This window comes from Marmota monax, unplaced genomic scaffold (genome assembly GCF_021218885.2).
Source record: "Marmota monax isolate L192 unplaced genomic scaffold, Marmota_monax_Labrador192_F-V1.1 WCK01_AAM20220418_F8-fsc00051, whole genome shotgun sequence".
Classification (NCBI taxonomy): Eukaryota; Metazoa; Chordata; class Mammalia; order Rodentia; family Sciuridae; genus Marmota; species Marmota monax.
Window position 1 is genome coordinate 12,941,424 of NW_026695202.1, and position 19,166 is coordinate 12,960,589.

Below are 19,166 nucleotides of genomic sequence, written 5' to 3' on the forward strand. Positions count from 1 at the left end.
TGCAGGTCCCAGTCCCTGTTTCCGCATCTGCAAAGTGGTGGCTATAAAGCATTGACTGGAGCCAGACATCCCCTCACACGCGTCTGACACCACACCTCATCCTGGGAATTTTAATGTATGTGACAAAGTTCTCTGAGATGTGCCCTCCCAACACTCTGCCCCTCCTCTGGTCAGGGCAGGACCAGGTGGATCCTTATCCTCCTCTAGCACGCGCCTCCTCCTGGGTGGAGGGAGACCTGCTTGGTTCAGAAGTATGAGCAGCAGCTGTGGCCAGAGTCACCAAAGTGCAAGATGGGGATACTCTGGGCACAAGGAGGACAGGAGCCAGTCTCTCCAGGAGCTGACTGGCTGGGGACCGTGGGCCTCGCAGGAGGTCCTGGGCCAGAGAAGGAAGGGCCCTGGCCTCAACAAGGCCAGGCTCTCTTCCCACCTGGGCAGGCTCAGTGGACGCCGAGATGCACAGGTGTGGGCCAGTCAGGCCTCGTGGGCTGTCTCTGGGAAGAAGATCTCTCTGCATCTCCGCACTGTGTCCTGAGGGGAGACCACGCTGTGGCCAACGGTCCGGGGATCAGCATAGATCTCAAAGTCATTCCCGCCCTGCACACAGGGAAGGACAAAGGAGACCCTGAGGTGGTGCCTGGAGGAGGAGCTTCCCTCCCCACAGGAGCTGCCCCTCCCCTCACAATCCCAGGCCAGACCCCAGGAGGAGCCACCAGGAAGTCTATGTTCACAGCCCTGTCAGCCCTGCCCTGACTTGTGTGACGGGTAACAAGTGTCCAGCCCAATTTGGGTCCTAGGCGCCCAATCTGCCTAATGGGGTTAGTGAGCATGGGCGGTCCTCCAGGAGCCCCCCCAAGAGGTCTGCTCTGTTGCCCTGAGTCCTGGCCTGGACCTCCAGTGTTTGGGTTGTGGGGAACCTGAGTGGGCTGCACTCACAGGGCTAGTCTCGTTCCCAAAGAAATGAATGGTGTCAAAGCTGTCCTGGTCCAGGCTGTCCAGACAGTAGCGCTTGTCCCAGCCCTCAGGGAAGACATCAAAGCTGATCATGCCTCCTGTGGGGCAGACAAGGGGGCATGCTTAGTGCCGGACTCAGGATCTTCAAGGACAGTCTGATTCAGGTGCAAACGGATGAGGCCCTTAGAGGATGAGGCCCTTAGAGCGCTGGGGGAGCCTCCCCCAGCCAGCATGGCCCGGTGGGACGTCTGGGGGATGAGCGCAGTGCCCAAGGCAGGGAGAGGCGAGGAGTGGCCCAGAAACACTCAGGCTCAGAGAGCAGGAACAAGTTGTGGCCTGGGCTCCAGGTGAGGCCCTGGGTTGTGTCTGGAGGAAGGAGGAGCCCGGGGGCCCTGTGATCAGCACAGGCTTTAACTGAGCCTGGCAGCTGGTCTCGCCCTTGGCCACTGGGTGAGGGGGAGTTTGTGGTCAGGGATCAGTTGTGTCAGCCACGTGGCCGTCCGGATGCGCTGCCAGTGGTGGGGGGGAGCGGGTGGGTCCAGAGGCCTCTGCCTTGGCCCTGGGACGTGCAAGCAGACTGAGCCCAGGAGGCATGAGGAAGAAAGCTCAGCTCCCGGCGTGGGGCATTTGCCTGGGCAGGGGGTGCTGGGCCCTGGCAAATACTAAACCCCTGCCTGCTTGGAGCTCAGTGTGCCTTGTGCCCTGAGGGGTGGGCTCCTGGGCCAGGCCTCTCAGGTCCACTGTGGGATGGACATACCTCGGGAGAACCTCAATCCCTTGCCGGCAAACTCTGTCTTCAGGGCTTCCACAAACTTCTCTCGGATCTTCTCCTTCTGCAGAGGGAAGGGTGCAGACAGAAGCTCAGGAGGCCCAGCCCTATGCTAGGCCCTGTCCACACAAGCTCACTGGTCCTCTAGGTGGGTCTGACCCTCACATTACAAATGAGGAAACAGAGGTTCAGAGAGGGACTCTGCCTTGTTCAATCAAGGTGCCCAGCCATAGTGGCAGAGCCAGGGCCTGATCTGGAAGGTCCTCGAAATGAACCTGGCCAGATACCTGTCCATGGGTGTGGATGGGGTATTTTGAAAGAGGCCTGCAAGCAGAGGTGGGAGGAGGAAGGCCCCAGGGACAGGCAGCCCAAGTCCTCGTCACATGTCCACCTTAGGGCACAGTTCAGACCCATCAGCTCTGCCCAAGATAACAGCAAACTGTGGCTCAGGCACCAGAAATGAGTGTGAGAGGCCAAGGGCAGAAGACCATGACCAAGCAGCAGCAGGTCCCAGCACTGGTGTGGTATAGGACGCTGATGTGGCCTCGGCAGTGGACCCATTCATTGGGCATGTTCTGTGGGCTGGGCTGGGCGATTCAGCAGGACCCAGGAGAGCCCCCACCCCCGCCCCTGCCCCTCTGAGCAGCACCTTGATGCGTGGAGCAGGGAACTGTCGCTCTGGGCCTGACCCTGCTGAGACCATGGCGGGCATGGCAGGCCAGGCCTGGGGGGGCCACGGAACACACAAGCCTGGCCACACATCTTGGCTTCTGGGCTGGGGGGGGCACGGGAACAAATGGAAAGGAAGCAGCACTGAGCTCTATGGGACATTCAGCTCGCAGAGGACTGGCTTGAGAGATTTGGAATCATTCTGGGGGGCCAGGGACCACTGAGGATTTCAGGGCAAGGGAGAAGAGTGACTAGCACCACCTTGAACAGACTGGGTAGGGCTGGAACACAGAGGCAGGTGGTGTGGTACCTGGAGAGGTAGCCCTGGATGCCACAAGATAAGGGCATATAGGACTCCACCCGAGACCTAAGGACAGGCTGCCAGGGCTCCAGGCTTGCCAGCTGTGCTGTGTGGCCGTGGGCAGGTCATCGAAGTCTCTGAGCCTATTTTCTTGGTTAAGCATGGGGAAATGATTAATGAAGAGGGTGCTTCCCTCTTCTGGGAAAACAGATATGAGGGATGGGACACCTGCTGGCTCTGGCTCTGCCTCTGCCTTCCCAGTGGTTGTGTGGGCCCCAGGGAGGCCAGAGGCCCTCCAGAGGCCCTTAACTACTCCAACCAGAAAGATCCCTGTGGCTGTGGCCATGCCTACAGAAAGCCTCCAACACAGGGTAGGAGTCCTGTCACTGAGCCCCTCCCCTCTCAGGGAAGCACCAGTGGGCAGCGGGCTGCATCAATCTTCACTCTGCAGCCCACGGCCTAGGTGGCCCTGGGTATGTCATTTCCCCTCTGGCCTTCATTTTCACGTTCATAAAATGGAATTAATGCCACTTGTTTCATAGATTCAATCAAAGGCATTCCCTAGGCTGGGTATGGCTCAGCGTCGAGCGCTGGCCTGGCATGCACGAGGCCTGCGCTCAACCCCAGCACCGCAAAAAGACAAAAAGTACTTCTGGGCACTTGCTGTGTATGAGGCACACAGGACCCATCAGCCAACAAGTCACACAAGTCTGTGGAGATGACGGTTTTGGTGAGAGCTGATGGAGGAACTGAGATCTTAAAAGTAGACAGTGTGGGGGGTCAGAGGGCAGCGGTGGATGCTGGGGAAGCTAAGACAGGGCAGCGGTGCAGGACTGACAGAGGTGCGGTGTGAATGTGAAGCTTGGGAGGGCCACCAGAAGGTGACATGTGAGCAGAGCTGAGGAGGTGAGCGGATGAGCTGGTGGGGGCTGAGTCTGCACCCTGGGAAACTGTCTGCTAAAGCAAGGAGGCCATGGCTGCAGCAGGGGGCAGAGGGGAGGGCAGCCAGCTGGTGAGAGAGGGCACGCACAGGGCGATGGGAACGCATCAGGGAAGATGCCCACCATCCTGAGAGGGCATGGTGGACGGGGCAGATTCACACCCAATGCGGAGAGGAGGCTGAAGAGGAGCAGGAGCCGGCAGAGCCCTCAGGGCTGGAGAGGGGCTGGGGAGCCTGGGAAGGACTGCCAGCAGGGGCTGGGGGTGACGACATGTGTAACAGATTGTCAAGGGCACTGCTGGAGAGCAGACCGGGCTGAGGGGGCAGGATTGGGGGCAGCCTGGGGAACAAGACAGTAGTCTGGGGAGTAGGGTGTTGGCCTGCAGCTGAGCAGACTTGAGGCTGGTTCCGGAGGCTGAAGGAACAGGAGTTGTTGGATCCTGGACCCTATGGGATGGGAAGATGCTTATACTGCACCGTCCCGTTCTCAGCAAACACATAATCAAACTTCTCAACCCTAGGTGTTGGCTTGGGGAAGGAGGTAGCTGGGGTGCAGGTCATGAAGAAGGGAAACCAGCAAAAGAAGGGGCCCATAGCAGTGATACATGGCTACCAAAAGATGCTGGTTCAGCCGGGGCCACCCCTGACCCCACAGTTCACATTAATGAGAGAAAATAAAGGCTCAGAGAGGTTGAAAGACCCCAGTCCTACAGGCCTGCACTGGCATAGTGGGTGGCACCTTGTCCAGTTCAGAGAACTCGATCCTCTCCTCCAGGGTGCAGCTGCGACCAATGGGCGAGATGTTCAGCATGCCATTCCGGAACTCGATGAAGGTTCCGCTGGTGGTGAGGAAGGCCCGGGAAAGGAGGGCGGGAGCCAGGGAGAATGAGAACCAGGGAGAATGAGTACAGTCTCCCTGACTTCACAGGGGACAAGAATCACCCACTGCTAAGTCAGGAGCCCAGGGCTGGGGTGCAGCTCTGTGGTAGGGTGCTTGCTAGCATGCTCCAGCCCTGGGTCCATGCTAGCATCACCACGGGGGGTGGGAGGCCAGGGAACTGAGTCCAGGTTCCATCTGGGAGACCCACACTTTTCCTCCCTTAAGTCCCAAGTTCTGGAGCCAGGCCAGATGGGACCTCACCGCTTCTTGGGCAGTCTGAGCAGGGCCATGTAGCTGAGGCAGAAGTTGATCAAGTCCTGTAGGAGTTCTTCTCCCAGGTGGTTCTGGATGGTCTGGACAAGGAACACAGGCTCTCAGATGTGGCAGAGATCTCTCCCCAGCCCAGAAGGTACCTGTGCAACGTCCCAGTGGGGAAAAGTGGGGTACTGATGGCTAGGTCCTGGGGGGTGCTGACCTGCTTGGAGAGCAGCCGTCCATGCTTATACTGCACCGTCCCGTTCTCAGCAAACACATAATCAAACTTCTCAATGACTTCAGGGCCACACAGAAGCCAGGGAGAAAGAGAGAGCATGAGATCAGCACGCGCTTTACCCCGAGCAAGCAGAGCAGAGGAAGCCTGCATTCCTTGATTTGGCCTTCAGAGCCCATGAGTTCCATCCTGAACCTGCTTCTCCAGCCCTCCTCTCCTTCCACAGCTTTTCCTTTCCCATGAGCCAATCACTCCTCCAGCTCTTTGTATGTTCCCCCTAAGGTCCTCTGCTTATCCTTCAAGATCCAGCTCTTTCCTCTGGAAGCCTTCTAGGACTCCCAGCAGGGGGCGCCATTTCCACTCTGTGCTCCCACAGCCCCACAGTAGAGGAGACTCCCCTTCTGGGCTTTCCTGTTCCCTGGGCTGACTGCCTTGGGGAGTTTTCAGCTCTCGCTGCCCACAGAAGCTGCTGGGGTGGGTGAGCTGGGCTGCAGAGGGAGCAGGGCCAGGATGCTGCAGCAGGGTTTGGGGGCGGTGATCACCTGGACTATGGTGGGGTGCTGGAAATGGAGACGTAGACAGGAGAGGGAGATCATTTTGGACACACTGGTGGAAAAAAAAGGGGATGTGGGGAAAAGGAAAATTCAAGGAAGTTTCTGGTTTAAGGAACTAGAGGTTATCAGCTGCCACTTAGCTGAAGTAAAGGCTCTGGGATCCAAATCACTTCCTGGGAGACTTAGTCCACTGTTAGAAATGGCATGATCTCTCTACTCTGGCCAGGATTACCTGAGAGCTTTAACACCTGGTCATCTATCTTGCTTTGCTTTGCTTCCCTTCCCCACTTCCTTCCTTCCTCCCTCCCTCCTCCCCCCCCCCACTGGTATTTAATCCAGTGGTGCTTTACCATTGACTTACAGCCCCAGCTCCTTTTATTTATTTTGAGACAGGGTCTTATTAAGTTGCTTAGGTCCTCACTAACTTTCTGAGGCTAGCCTGGAACTTGAGATCCTCCTGCCTCAGCCTCTCATGGCTGGGATTACAGGTCTAAGCTACTGTGCTCTGCAACATCTGGTAATTTTCAACAAATCATAGCCACTATTGATTATGTCCATTTTTTTAAAGCCCAGGACCAGATGAATTCTCATCTGAATTCTACCAGACTTTTTTTTTTAATATTTATTTTTTAGGTGTAGATGGACACAACACAATGCCTTTATTTCTAGGTGGTGCTAAGGATCCAACGAGTCCCGCCCATGCTAGGCGAGAGCTCTACTGCTGAGCCACAATCCCAGCCCCATAATGCCCATTTTAAAGAGGAGGAAATCTAGATTCAACAGGGAGTCATGAGAAAGTAAACTGCAGAAGGTCAGGATTTGGTCAGCCTTGTTCCCAGCACCTGCCTGGCCACTGGCTTACTCAGTGCTTGTTGACTCAGTAAGGGGGCATCTGGCTGCTGCTTCTCTATCTCTTTTGCCCCACAGAAGCAGTACAAGGTCTTTGGGGTGCCCAGGAACATCCTGACTCCCCAGCTCCCTGTTCCCTCCACCCTCACCACTGGAACAGGCTCCAGCCCACTCCTACCTTCATCCCCATCTCCCAGCTGCTCAGCAATCTTGGAGTAATCGGAGCCGCCCACCACTCCAATCTGCACCCGACTGCGCAGCTTCTGCAGGAAAGCTGATACCTCAGGGTCAATTTTCTGCAGTGGGGAAGGAGGAAGAGAAGGATTTTGACTCAGTAGACAGGGACCTCCACTTAGCCCCCGCTTAGTGCTCAGAATCAGGGAGCTCACTTTCTACCTGATGTTAGTCACTAGGCGCTGAGCATCATAATCTGAAAATCAGAAATGATCCAAAACTCAAAACTTTTTGCTCACTGACATTATACCACAAATGGAAAATTCTATTCTTCACTTAATCTGATGGGTCACAGAAGCACACTAAAAATATTATATGTTGACCCAGTTATCCCGCTGCTCAGTATATACCCTAGCACTTAGAATCAGCATACCACAGTGATACACCCACATCAATGTTTATAGCAGCTCAATTCATAATAGCTAAGCTATGGAACCAACCTAGGTGCCCTTCAACAGAGAATGGATTAATTAAATGTGGTACATATACACAATAGAATATTACTCAGCCACAAAAAAGAATGACTTTATGACTTTTGCTGGTAAGTGGATGGATCTGGAGACTATCATATTAAGTGAAATAAGCCAATCCCCAAAAACCAAAGGCCCAGGGCTGGGGATACAGCTTAGCTGGTAGAGTACTTGCCTTGCATGCACTAGGCCCTGGGTTCTATCCTCAGCAGCACATAAAAAACAAAAACAAAAACAAAAAAACAACAACAAAGGCCCAATGTTCTCTCTGATACTCTGATACATCTCTGATGCTAATTCCAAACAAGGGGGAAGGGAGGGAATAGAAGTTCACTGGATTGGACAAAGGGAAATGAAAGGGAGGGAGGATGGGAATAGGAAAAACAGTATAATGGGGGCTGGGGATGTGGCTCAAGCGGTAGCGCGCTCGCCTGGCATGCGTGCGGCCCGGGTTCGATCCTCAGCACCACATACCAACAAAGATGTTGTGTCTGCCAAAAACTAAAAAAAAAAAAAAAATTAATATTAAAATTCTCTCTCTCTCTCTAAAAAAAAAAAACAACAGTATAATGAATCAGACATAACTTTTCTGTTTTCATATATGACTATACCACTGGTGAAACTCCACATCATGTACAACCACAAGAATGGGATCCTAATTAGAATAAGTTATACTCCTTGTATGTATAACATGTAAAAATACACTCTACTCTCATGTACATATCTAAAAAAGAAAAAAAAATTAAAATTGTATAAAATAGGGCCAGGGTATAGCTCAGTGGCACAGCACTTGTCTACCATTCATGAGGCCCTGGGTTTGATGCCCAGCACCAAAAAATAAAAAAAGATAAAAAGGAAAAGTATCACATTGCCTTCAGGCTACGTGGTAATGTGTATAAGATGTGTGTATACTGTTTCCAGTAGTGGGGATTTGACCCAGGGGCACTCTACCACTAAGCTACAATTAAACCCCATTTTTAAACATTTTGAGGCATTGCTAAGTTGCCCTGGATGGCCTTGAACTTGTGATCCTCTTGCTTGGGTCTCCTGAGTAGCTGGGATCATGGGTGAGCGACATCCCACTCAGCTGTATAAGGTATATGTGAAACATGAATGAATTTTGTGTTTAGCCCTATGTCCTAGCCCCAAAATATCTTGTTGTCTCATTATGTATGTGCAAATATTAAAAAATATGAAAAAATCCCAAATATCTCCAGTCCCAAGTATTTTGGATAAGGGATACTCACTTGTCCCTCACTTGTTTTGATGTCTAAAACTAAATGTACCTTAATTCAAACTCTGACTCAAGTCCCTAACAACAGGATGACCTTGAGCAAATGGCTTTGTCTTTCTTTCCCTCAATGTCTCTTCTGTTAGATGGGTACATAGTAGTAACCATATACAGGGGCAGCTGTTAGAATTAAATGGGATAATGTATCCAAAGGACTTGGAAATGAAAAACAATGAACTGGTGACTGATGATGTGAAAAGATTCTCCTAATGAAATGTTAGTGAGTTATAAACTGAATTTTCATCCATTTAAATATACAAAAATGACAACATCTAAAGTGGGTGACAATGCAGGGAAATAGGCACTCTTGGATACTGTTGGGGGGAATGCAAACTGGTATAGCTGTTTTGGAAGGTAATTTAGCAGGATCTATTAAACTTAAAATGCATATACCCCATCACCTGGAATTTCCACTTCTCTTGCCCAGGTATATACAGAGGTTCATAAGGGGTATATTTATAATATTTATAATAGTGAAAAAACTGCAAGCAACTTACATGCTTGTCAACAGGAGAATGACACATACCTACTCTACTGCAGGTACTCAGGTAAGGCAGGCCTGTGCTTCAATATAATAGGATCCCAAGACACAATGTTAACTACCAAAAGCAAGTCACAGGAAGGCACATATAGTATAATGCCACTTAATTAAAAATAGCCTTACAAAACAATGCCTAATATTTTCACTGGGCAAATAGTTCCAGACAAAGGTCTGGAAAGAAGCCACCCAAGCAACTTTGGGGAGGGGGCTGAGCCCCTTCCTTGTGGGTTCGGAGAGGACTTTAGCCTTCCCTATTATATTATTTTCATTCTTTACAAAAATGAATGTGTCCTGTGAACACATGTATAATTGCAAATTTACTTCTGAAAAACGCAAAGCACAGGGCCTGCAGTGGACAATAAACAGGCAGTCCTTTTTCAGGCTGTTGTGATACAGCAAAGGGTGGGGGGAGGTGTGCCTAGGCCCCACCACCCTCCCTCCAGGCTGCCTCTGGCTCCAGGATCCACACCCAGAAAGGGGGCTGATCCCTTTCCAAAACCCCATCCCCAGCCAAGGCAACTTGGCTAAAGGGGAGGGGAGGGGCCTTGGGAGGCTAAGACCTGGGTTCCTAACAGCCTCTGCCCAGAAACACATCCCCACCACTCCTGCTACGGGAGGAACCTCCGGTGGCTCTTGGGGCCCTCATGCTGGAGGGTGGAATACCCACAGGGTGGGCAGGAGTGAAGCCTGCTTATTCATGCATCCAGCTGGTGAGGGTGGGTCTGAGGACTCGCCCACGATGAGAGCAAAGGGAGAAAACTGGGTGCGGTGCAGAGGTCGGAGGATGGCCCCACGGGTTGATTCGGAAGGAGAACTTCACTTCCATTCTCACTGTGCCTCAGTATCTCCATTGTAACCAACTCCAGGTTTATGGAGCCCCGGAAAAAGGAAAGCAGCCCTCTCCGCTCCATGACACGAGTGGAAGGTGGGCGGGTGGGGGCTTGAGAAACTAAACGCAGCCTCAGACCTGCAAACTCAGGGGCGGGAGGGCTCCGAGAGCCTCTTGCCCCCACCAGAGCGCGACGCTGACATTTCCGCGCGCGCCAGGTCCTGCTGGGACCGTGGCTTCAGATGCCAGCTTCGACTACTGTGCATCCTAGGGCTGAGACGGGGTGGGAGCCCCGGAGCCAGGCCTCGCCTTACGGAACCCTCCCGGGGAAAGAGCCGGGCCCCCACCCACAGCCCCCTCCCTCCAGGACTGGAACTAGCCCCAGCGCTCCCGAGAAGGTCAGGGCGCAGACGCCCGGAAGGCTGGGGCACGGGGTACCAAGGTCCCCTTCACCAAGGGAGCTCGGCCCCAGGAGGGCAAGGGCGGGAACCGCTGCATCCCACACCGGGACCGGGAGTGTCCGCGGTCACGCCGCCGCAGGCCCCATGCTTGCCCTCGCGGGTCCGCGTGACACTCCGGGCCGGGGATTCGGAACGTCGGGGCGCTACCTGGCGAGCCGGCGTGAGGGTCCCGTCCACGTCAAACAAGCAGAGGACGCGCTCTTTCCTTCGGGCGCCCTCGGCGGTGACAGCCATGGCTGCAGCTCCGCGCGCCGGGCGGAGTCACTGGATGCGGCCGCCCAGATCGCGCCGGGCGGAGGCTGGACGGGGCGGGGCCGGGAGCCCGCCAGGCGGCGCCGCGCGGAGGGGGCGGGGCCAGGGCGGGCCGGACGGGGGCGGGGTCTGGGCCCGCCGAAAGGAGGCTGGAGCGCTCTGGCGGGGGCGTGGCACAGCGTCCCGCCGGCCGGAGGCGGGGCCTGAGCCTGCGCGCCGAAACGGGTCTGTGGCGACGGCTGCGGAGGGACCGGGAAGGGCGGAGCAAGGCCCCGCTGGGCAGGTCGTCTTGCCCTCGCCGCTGCCAAGATTTCCAGGGCAGTCCCTTTGCCCTACAAGGCTTGAACTGTAAATCTCCTCATGGCTCAGGCTTTGGACTTTGTCTGACAGCCTTCCTGATGTCATTCGGTGCACTCCTAAGGCCCAGCTCTTTGTCTACCTCCGTGAAGTACCCTGTCCAAACTGGGCGCGGTGGCGCTCGCCTGCAATCCCAGCTGTTTAGCAGGTGGAGGCAGGAGGAGCGCAAATTCAAAGCCAGTCATAGCAATTTAGCGAGGCCCTGTCTCAAAAAAGGACTCTGGGTGTGGCTTATATCTTAAAGGCCCACCCCCCCAAAAGAAGCCTGCCCAGATCCCACTTTTTTTGGGGGGCGGACTAGGGATTGAACCCAAGGGTGCTTTACCACTGAACTACATCGTCAGCCCTTTATATATATTTTTTATTTTGAGACAGGGTATCTCTGAGTTGCTTAGAGCCTTGCTAAACTGATGAGGCTGGCCTCGAATTTGTGATATTCTGCCTCAGTCTCCCTAGTCGCTGGAATTACAGGCAAGCACTGTTGATCCTTGCTTTGCTGTTTTATATATTTCTATCTCCCTATTCTTACCTGAGAAGGAAAGTAACTTTGAAGTGACTAACCTGTTTTTTGTTTCTGCTTTCTTGGGCTCTTCCCTGTCTGTAAAACCAACCTACTGCCAAGCATGGTGCCCATGCCTGTAAACCCAGGGACACCTGAGGCAGGAGGATCCTAAATTTGAGGTCAGCCTGGGCAACTAAGTGAGACCCTGTCTCAAAATAAAGCATAAAATGGGCTGGGAATATAGCTCAGAGATAGAGTGCCCCTGGGCTCAATCCCCAGTAGTGCAAAAAATAAGAAATATAAAGAAACTGGGCTGGGGTTGTGGTTCAGTGGTAGAGCGCTTGCCAAGCAAGTGTGAGGCACTGAGTTCCATCCTCAACACTACATAAAAAATAAACAGTAAAATAAAATAAAGGTATTGTGTGTGTGTGTGTGTGTGTGTGTATATATATATATATATATATATATATATAATACATATATCTATATATATATATATATCCCAAACCTCTTCTGCTCAGCTCAGTGGGAACCCTTGCTCTATTTTATGGAATGAAGTGTTGCCCAATTATTATTAGTTGGAGTAGCAGTAGTACCAGGGATTGAAACCAGGGGCACTTAACCATTGAGCCACATCTCCAGCCCTCTTTTTCCACCCCCAACTTTGTTTTATTCTTATTTTTTTAAATTCTGTAGTTGTAGATGGACAGAATGCTGCTTTTGTTTATTTTTATGTGATGCTGATGATCGAACCCAGTGCCTCACACATGCTAGGCAAATGCTTTACCACTGAGCTATAGCCCCAGTCCCCCAACCTTTTTTTAATATTTATTTTTTAGTTGTATGTGGACACAATATCTTTATTTCATTTTTATGTAGTGCCTCATGTGTGCTAGGCAAGCGCTCTACCACTGACCCACAACCCCAGTCCCTCCCCCAGCCCCTTTTATTTTTTTTTTATTTTTTTTTTTTTACATATTTATTTATTTAGTTAGTTATTGGCAGACACAACATCTTTGTTGGTATGTGGTGCTGAGGATCGAACCCAGGCCACACGCATGCCAGACGAGCGTGCTACCGCTTGAGCCACATCCCCAGCCCCTTATTTTTTGTTTTGAGACAGGGTCTTGCTAAACTGCTTAGGTTCTCAGATGAGGCTGACCTTGAACTTGTGATCCTCCTGCCTCAGCCTCCTGAGCCACTGGATGGGCCCCTGTGCCCAACAAGTATTGCCCAATTCTAAAATAGAAAATGAGACCCACTTAGACCCTCAAAATTACTTGTTGTAATTCTGTTCTTGACAGCAGTTTGGGTCATATACACCCACATACTTATGAAGGGCACTGCTGCTCACAGTTCTTTTGGTAGGCCTGGTTCTTTTTCTGTCCGGTAGTAGTGGTTTCCTGCAGAGATCATCAGAGTCAGAGTTTGGAGAATTGCAGTTTGGTTCCAGCTAACTTTAAGGATGTGGACAGGTCATCATACCTTGCTGGGCCTCAGGTTTTTCATTTATGTAATGGGGATGTAAACCCCACCTGACAGGAGTATGAAAGGTGAGATAGTAAAAACTGATATTTACCCATTCTTTGGCATGGGGCAGCCAGCATACTGGATGCTTGACCACATATTTTCACTTGCTGTGGGAGCAAGTCTAGGAGGTGCTAATTCCTCCACCTGCTGAAGAGAGAGGGGTGTGCCTGACACTTCACAGAGCACCCAGCAGCAGCAGTTCAGCCAGGTGGAGTCAGAAAAGGTAAGGGAAGTACTTACTGCAGGTGCTATTTTTTTAAAAAAATATTTATTTTTTAGTTGTAGTTGGACAAAATACCTTTATTTATTTATTTATTTATTTATTTTTATGTGGGGCTGAGGATCGAACCCAGGGCCTTGACATGCTAGGTGAGTGTTCCACCGCTGAGCCACAACCCCAACCCTGCAGGTGCGAATTTTAAGAGGCATCAAAAGTTCTGTAATCAAGCTGGGCTCAGTGGTACAGGCCTGTAATCCCAGCTACTCAGGAGGCTGAGGCAGGAGGACCTCAAGGTCAGGCCAATGTCAGTAACTTAGCAAGATCCTGTCTCAAATTTAAACAACAATTTTAAAAATCACAGAGGATGTAAAACACTTGCTTAGCATGTGTAAGGCTGTGGGTTCTATCCCTGGAACTAAAAAAAAAAAAAAAAAAATTCAGTAGTCACTGGGATTACAGGTGTGCACCACTTGCCTGGGTGTCAAGATAATATTTTAATGTAATATATATTTTTTTCATCTGTGAACAAAGTATGAAAAAAAATTAAAGACAGGATCAGTGGTGGAATATGCTGAGAGGCCATGTTGGAGTCAGAGGTCAAAGGAAAAGTCAGTCTTTTTCCAGGCCCTGGTGGCAGAGTTTGATTCTTTAACAATATGTTGTGCCTGACACCCTTCTGGGTCCTAGGAACACTGCCGGGAACAAATTAAGGGTCTCACCTCCCAGGGGCTTTTGTATGTGCTGTTAATGTGGACAGCTAGGGCTGGGGATGTGGCTCGAGCGGTGGTGCGCTTGCCTGGCATGCGTGCGGCCCGGGTTTGATCCTCAGTACCACATACAAACAAAGATGTCGTGTCTGCTGAAAACTAAAAAATAAATATTAAAAAAAAAATGTGGACAGCTAACTATTTTATTTTTGTTATGCTGAAAAGCATGTGGTCTATCCCTCAGCTATACACCCAGCCCTGCTCTGTCCTGACCTGCTCTGAGTTGGTTCTGGCAGGGCCTGTCTAGTGCCTGTGGATGGGACTGGAATTACCCAGATTTACTCTATGATACCTCACAGGTGATCCCTGTTTCACTGGTTGAATGCAGTTTCCTGGAACCCGCCCTTGGCATGGGTATCAGGTAGTTCTGGGATGCTGTCCACCGGGTAGGATGAGGTTTTGTCTTCCTAGAACTGGATCCACCTTTCCAAAGACAAAGATAAGTTCCCTTGTCCCCACACCCATGCCTTAGACTGCGGAGAACTAGTCTTCTTACAACACAGTTTCTATAGCTTCTCATCTGAATTTTCAACCACAGGCATTTCACCTGAAACCCAGGTGACTGGCTCTGAAGCACAGACACAGGGATACCAGATGGGGGAAATCCCTGCGGCCTCCAGTATGTCCCTTTAACTCATCCTTGGCAACTGGTGCTCAGATGGGGCCCTGGGGAAAGGAAGGAGCAAGACAGGGAGGGAGGACTGGCCAGAAGGGTGGCTTTGAGAGTACCAGAGGAAGCCAGGACTGAACCAGAGGGCCTGAGACCCCAACCTGGCAGGGTTCTTTTCAGGAAAGAAGACCCTGGGCTCTTCTGAGCCAAACACGAGCCTGAGATTTGAAGGTTAGTGACATTCATGTTTGGTGGGCACCGTGTAGCTCCCACTTTGGGCATTTTTCTTGTGTTTCCCAATCTCTCTCTGAAGTACCCAAATTCAAGAGGTAGGTGCTGACACCAGAGAAATGCAGTGATTTTCCTAGGGTCACATGTACAGTCAGGATTCCCGTCTGTACCCCCAAATCCTTTGCTTTCTCCTGGCTCCTCCCTGGTGGTGCAGGCAGTGTAGAAATCAACACACTGAAAGAATATAGGGGCTGTTGACTTTTTTTTTTCTCTACCTGGGACGTGATCTTTTGAGGGGTGGGCAGCCTCTTCTGTGTTGTTGGGTTTGGAGGTGGGCAATCTCTGTGTCAGTTTGGTGGGCTACTCTTCCCCGCAGCTGGCCTTAAGCAGGTGCCTTCCACTCTCAGCCATTCCTCTTCTAGGGATGGAGCCAGCAATGCTGCCAGGAAGATGAGGGGAGTAGGGAAGGAGGTGTTTATAAAGAGGCACTGCAAAGGGATGTCACAGTTTGTTTTCCTTTTCAAAATACCTACAGGGTTTACATTGTTTTCACAATAGATAATTGAATTTGAACACTTGAAGGGCAAAGGGCGCATGCTCAGAGATGGTGTTTGTTGGAGAGAGTGGAAGCTGTTGCTGGGTTGGCTCAGGTCCCATGGGGCTCTTAGCCAGTGGGGACAGATCAGTGGTTTCTGTGGATGAGAGCCCAGCCCCAACTACTGGAAGAACTTGGTCAAGTTCTTTCCTGATTGTTCAAGCCAGGGGTGGGGAGAGGAGTCACACTAGGAGGGATCTTTGGGACCATCTGATACACGTTTCCTACAGATCAAGAAAAAAGCCCAGGGAGGGGAAGGGCTTGATCACGGTCTCAAAGTCTCAATCCAGGTGGGCTGGAATTGAGGACCAGTTTCTTTTTTGATGACCTACCCCCTCCACCCGATGTCTGTTCAATGCTGGGTTGGTGGGAGTGTGCGGGAGGCAAATCGGGGATCAGGCGGACAGCTCTTGTGGGAAGAGGACACCGCTGGTCCCAAAGCGCTGACAAAGGGATCCAGGTGGAGCAAATGTGGACTGAGCCATGGAGGTTGTGAAACCACGTGCGTGACAAAGGACTGGCAATTGAGGCAGGGCGTGGGGTTGGATCATGAGAAGGGCCTTGATAATGTGAGGGCAAGGCGTTTGGCTGTCACCCCCTGGACTCTTACTAGACCAAGCAGTGACCCAAGTATGTGCGGAGTTGGGCGGTGGGCCCGGAGTTGGGCGGTGGGCCGGGCCGGGTATGCTGGTCGACAGCGCCCCCTGGTGTTCACCTCCCTTATGGCCGCGTGACCGTGCGCAGCTCTCTCCAGCTGATCCTGCACACCAGATCAGTTCCAGCCGCTTTCCATCTTTCCAAAGCCTCCAGCGCCTTGGTCAAGGAATCACGTTCAGTTGTGTGTCAGACCCTTGCTGGGCTCTTTGCCTGCCCTCTTGTTATTGGCAGCCAAACCAGGAAACCTGCCTGGCTTGTGGCTGGCCGTGGACTCGCATAAGAAATAAGGATGTAAAAAGGAAAAACGATTTTCCGCAGTTTAACTTTCGGGAGGAGCAGAGGCTGAGGCAGGAGGATTGCAAGTTCGAGGCTAGCTTTGGCAACTTAGTGAGACCCTGTCATAAAATAAAAATAGAGAACTGGGAGCCAGGCGTGGTGGCGCAGGCAGGTAATCCCACTGGCTTAGGAGGATTAAAAGTTCAAAGCCAGCCTCAGCAATTCAGTGAGGCCCTAAGCAACTTACTGAGACCCTGTCTCAAAAAAATAGAACGGGGGATGTTACTCAGTGGTAAAGTGCTCCTGGGTTCAATCCCAGTACCCCGGGATTGAACTGGGGAGAAACAGACCAATCCCGGGTGTTACAGAAGATTTTAGAATTTATAGAAACAAAAATCAGGAGAGATACAAATGCAGATTCAGCAAGGCTGCGCTAAGCCTAAGAACACGTCCCATTTAAGCTTCCCTGGCAACATACCTGGCCATTCATTCTCAGCAGAGGAAGTTCAAGAGCTGAAAACACTTTGGAACTTTTAATTTTAAAGGGGCTTTATGTCACTATCTGGGCATGAGGACAGTGAGTCTCAGTCTGGTTCCCAACCAGCCTGGGCAGGTATTCCCCTAAACTACCATCTCACTCCCAAGCAGGTCCCTGCCCCCACCACTGCCACCTGACAGTTCCCTCAGGCACTGGGGAACTTTGCTGGAAGGTTCTCCTCTTAGAATTCCCTCTACCCCAGCACCACCCCCACCTGTGCCTCCTCACTGCATGTAACAACAAAGTGAGATACCAGAGAGCATGGTCAGAGTGTGCACCTTCAGATGTCCCGAAACATCTGCAAGGTTGGTAGTTTCTCAGAATGACGTAATTTCAGGTGATTTTTTTTTCATCTTTGTACTTTTATTGTTCGATTTTCTAAATACATTTTTTTTTCCTTCAGTGCTGGGGATCAAACTCAGGGCCTTATACACGATAGACAAGCACTCCATCAACTAAGCTACACCCCCAGCTCTGAAACACCCTTACAGTCTAATCACAGAAATCAAGGCACATTCCAAGTTCAAAGCTGGGGTAGCCCAGGGGAGGCCATAGGGCAGGGGCAGGGCGGTGGTTCACGGGCTGCTGTCTAAGCTCCAAAGTCTTGTCCAGGGCTTCTCCACAGCACCAGGCACACCTCCGTGCATTGTGCACCTGCTGCCCCAACCCCACTGCTCTCCTCCCAGGCTTCCTGCTGCTGCCTCTCACCTTATGCGCCCCTCCCACCATGAACAGCACATGGGAACCACCCACTCTCCTGCTTGTTCACCCCCAAGCCCCTGCCCTGCACCTCCTGCTGCTCTCTGCCCACCTACTCTGTTCTCTTGGACCCTCCAGCGTTCTCACTAGCTATTCCCTCTGCTAGGAATCCAACCCCCAAGACCTGTGGTCTTCATCATTCTGGTAACAGATTAAATATTATGTCCTCAGAGAAGCCTCCCCAACCTAACCTATCCCTCCTTCCACACAATGCTGCCACCTGGCTTTATTACTTCTCTGGCACCATCACCATTTGGGATCCCCTAATTTGTCACTCTCGTCTCCCAGCCTCACCTGCCTAGGCAGGGCCTTGCCAACAGTACCCATCACCACAGTGCAGTGGCCGCACATATTGCTCCCAGGGAAATGGCTGTGGGGTTGAATGAACCACCTCAGACTGACTGGCTGTGAGTTGCGAAGTCTGGGGAAAACACCTGTTTTCTGCCCTTCCCTCCAGAGGTAGATGGAAGCACAACTGCAGGAGTTTATAAGGTGAGGTGGGTGCCATTTCCATCTTACAGGGTCACTGAACTGGACAGGACCCCCCAGTGTCGAAGCTGGGACTTATCTTCCAGTGCGTGACCTGGGTAAGAGTCTCAGGGACTCCTTCCTCTGAACAGGTTGTCCTCAGGAAGCGGGTATGTCAGTAAAACCAACTGCACTCCGCACCCTCTGGAAGGAGCCAGAATCTTGTGTCATTCCTAAACTAGCACACTAGGAAAACAGTGCCTCAGTGGGGACGTCAGTGGGGACGCCGCAGCAGCAGGTGGTGAGAAAACATGGTCTGGATGAAAGGGCAGGCTCGGCCACCAGCCAACTGGACAACTTTGGTTCTCTGTCCTGTCAAATGGGACACCTCAAAGCCTGTCATGTGTGAAAGCACCCAGCACAGTTAAGGCCCATGGAAATGGCTCACATGAAGTGGGTCACCTGGGTTCACTCTGAGAGCCAGCATCAGCCCCACCACTTGTTCAGTGAGATCACAGCAGCAAGGTGGGGAGAGACCCCAGGAACCAGAGACCCAGCCGTTAGCCAAGATGAAAGAAGTGAACAATTCTTGGTAAGTGGGGCCATACACCCTTCTGATGGCCAAGTTTTTTTCTGGGGAAGACCTTAGAATTTGAAACCACTCCACCAATAGCTGCAAGGTGACCTGGGGCAAGAATTCCCTGAGCCTTTTAGCCATCTTTTTTATTGGTGTGTGTGTGTGGGGGGGTACTGGAGATTGAACCTAAGGATGCTTTACCACTAAGCGATATCACCAGTCTTTTATTTTTTTTTCATCTTGACATATTTTTTAATGTTTGGCTAAATATTTTTTTCCCAAGTCTTTTTTTTTAAATTAAATTTTAACTCAGGGTCTTGCTAAGTTGCTGAGACTGCCCTCAAACTTGCAATCCTCCTGCCTCAGCCTCCTGATCATTGGGATTATAGGTGTGTAACACCACACCCAATTCCCCATCTTCCATCAATCAAGAGTGAAAGCCTTGCCTTGCTATCACTGCTCATCCTCAAGGTTTACACCAAGCAAAGGCAGCAGCTCCAGGCTCAGCAAGGTTAAGTTCAGAGAAAAACAGAAAAGCCTAGGGTTGCTTCAGGCTGGACACACACCCAGATGGGACCCAAGCACCACACAAAGC

The 19,166-nt window shown here is 51.6% G+C and overlaps 1 protein-coding gene across 3 annotated transcripts; it reads right to left on the reverse strand.

The window, feature by feature from the left end:
* Positions 1-96: 96 nt before the first annotated feature.
* On the reverse strand, positions 97-10,518 carry Pmm1 (phosphomannomutase 1). 3 transcript variants are annotated; one of them, XM_046429480.2, is made up of 9 exons: positions 10,380-10,493; positions 7,585-7,611; positions 6,585-6,702; positions 4,989-5,065; positions 4,775-4,866; positions 4,373-4,472; positions 1,712-1,787; positions 937-1,052; positions 97-597 (listed from the first exon to the last, which is right to left on the reverse strand). In XM_046429480.2, the coding sequence occupies exons 1-9, from the start codon at positions 10,464-10,466 to the stop codon at positions 475-477; spliced, it is 816 nt and encodes a 271-aa protein (XP_046285436.1). In that variant the 5' UTR covers positions 10,467-10,493; the 3' UTR covers positions 97-474. The 3 variants fall into 3 exon arrangements, 2 of the variants coding, with proteins under 2 accessions (XP_046285436.1, XP_046285437.1); XR_006848563.2 differs by lacking the exon at positions 97-597 and adding an exon at positions 2,703-4,080 and having other exon boundaries at positions 994-1,052; positions 10,380-10,504; XM_046429481.2 differs by lacking the exon at positions 7,585-7,611 and having other exon boundaries at positions 10,380-10,518.
* Positions 10,519-19,166: the final 8,648 nt, after the last annotated feature.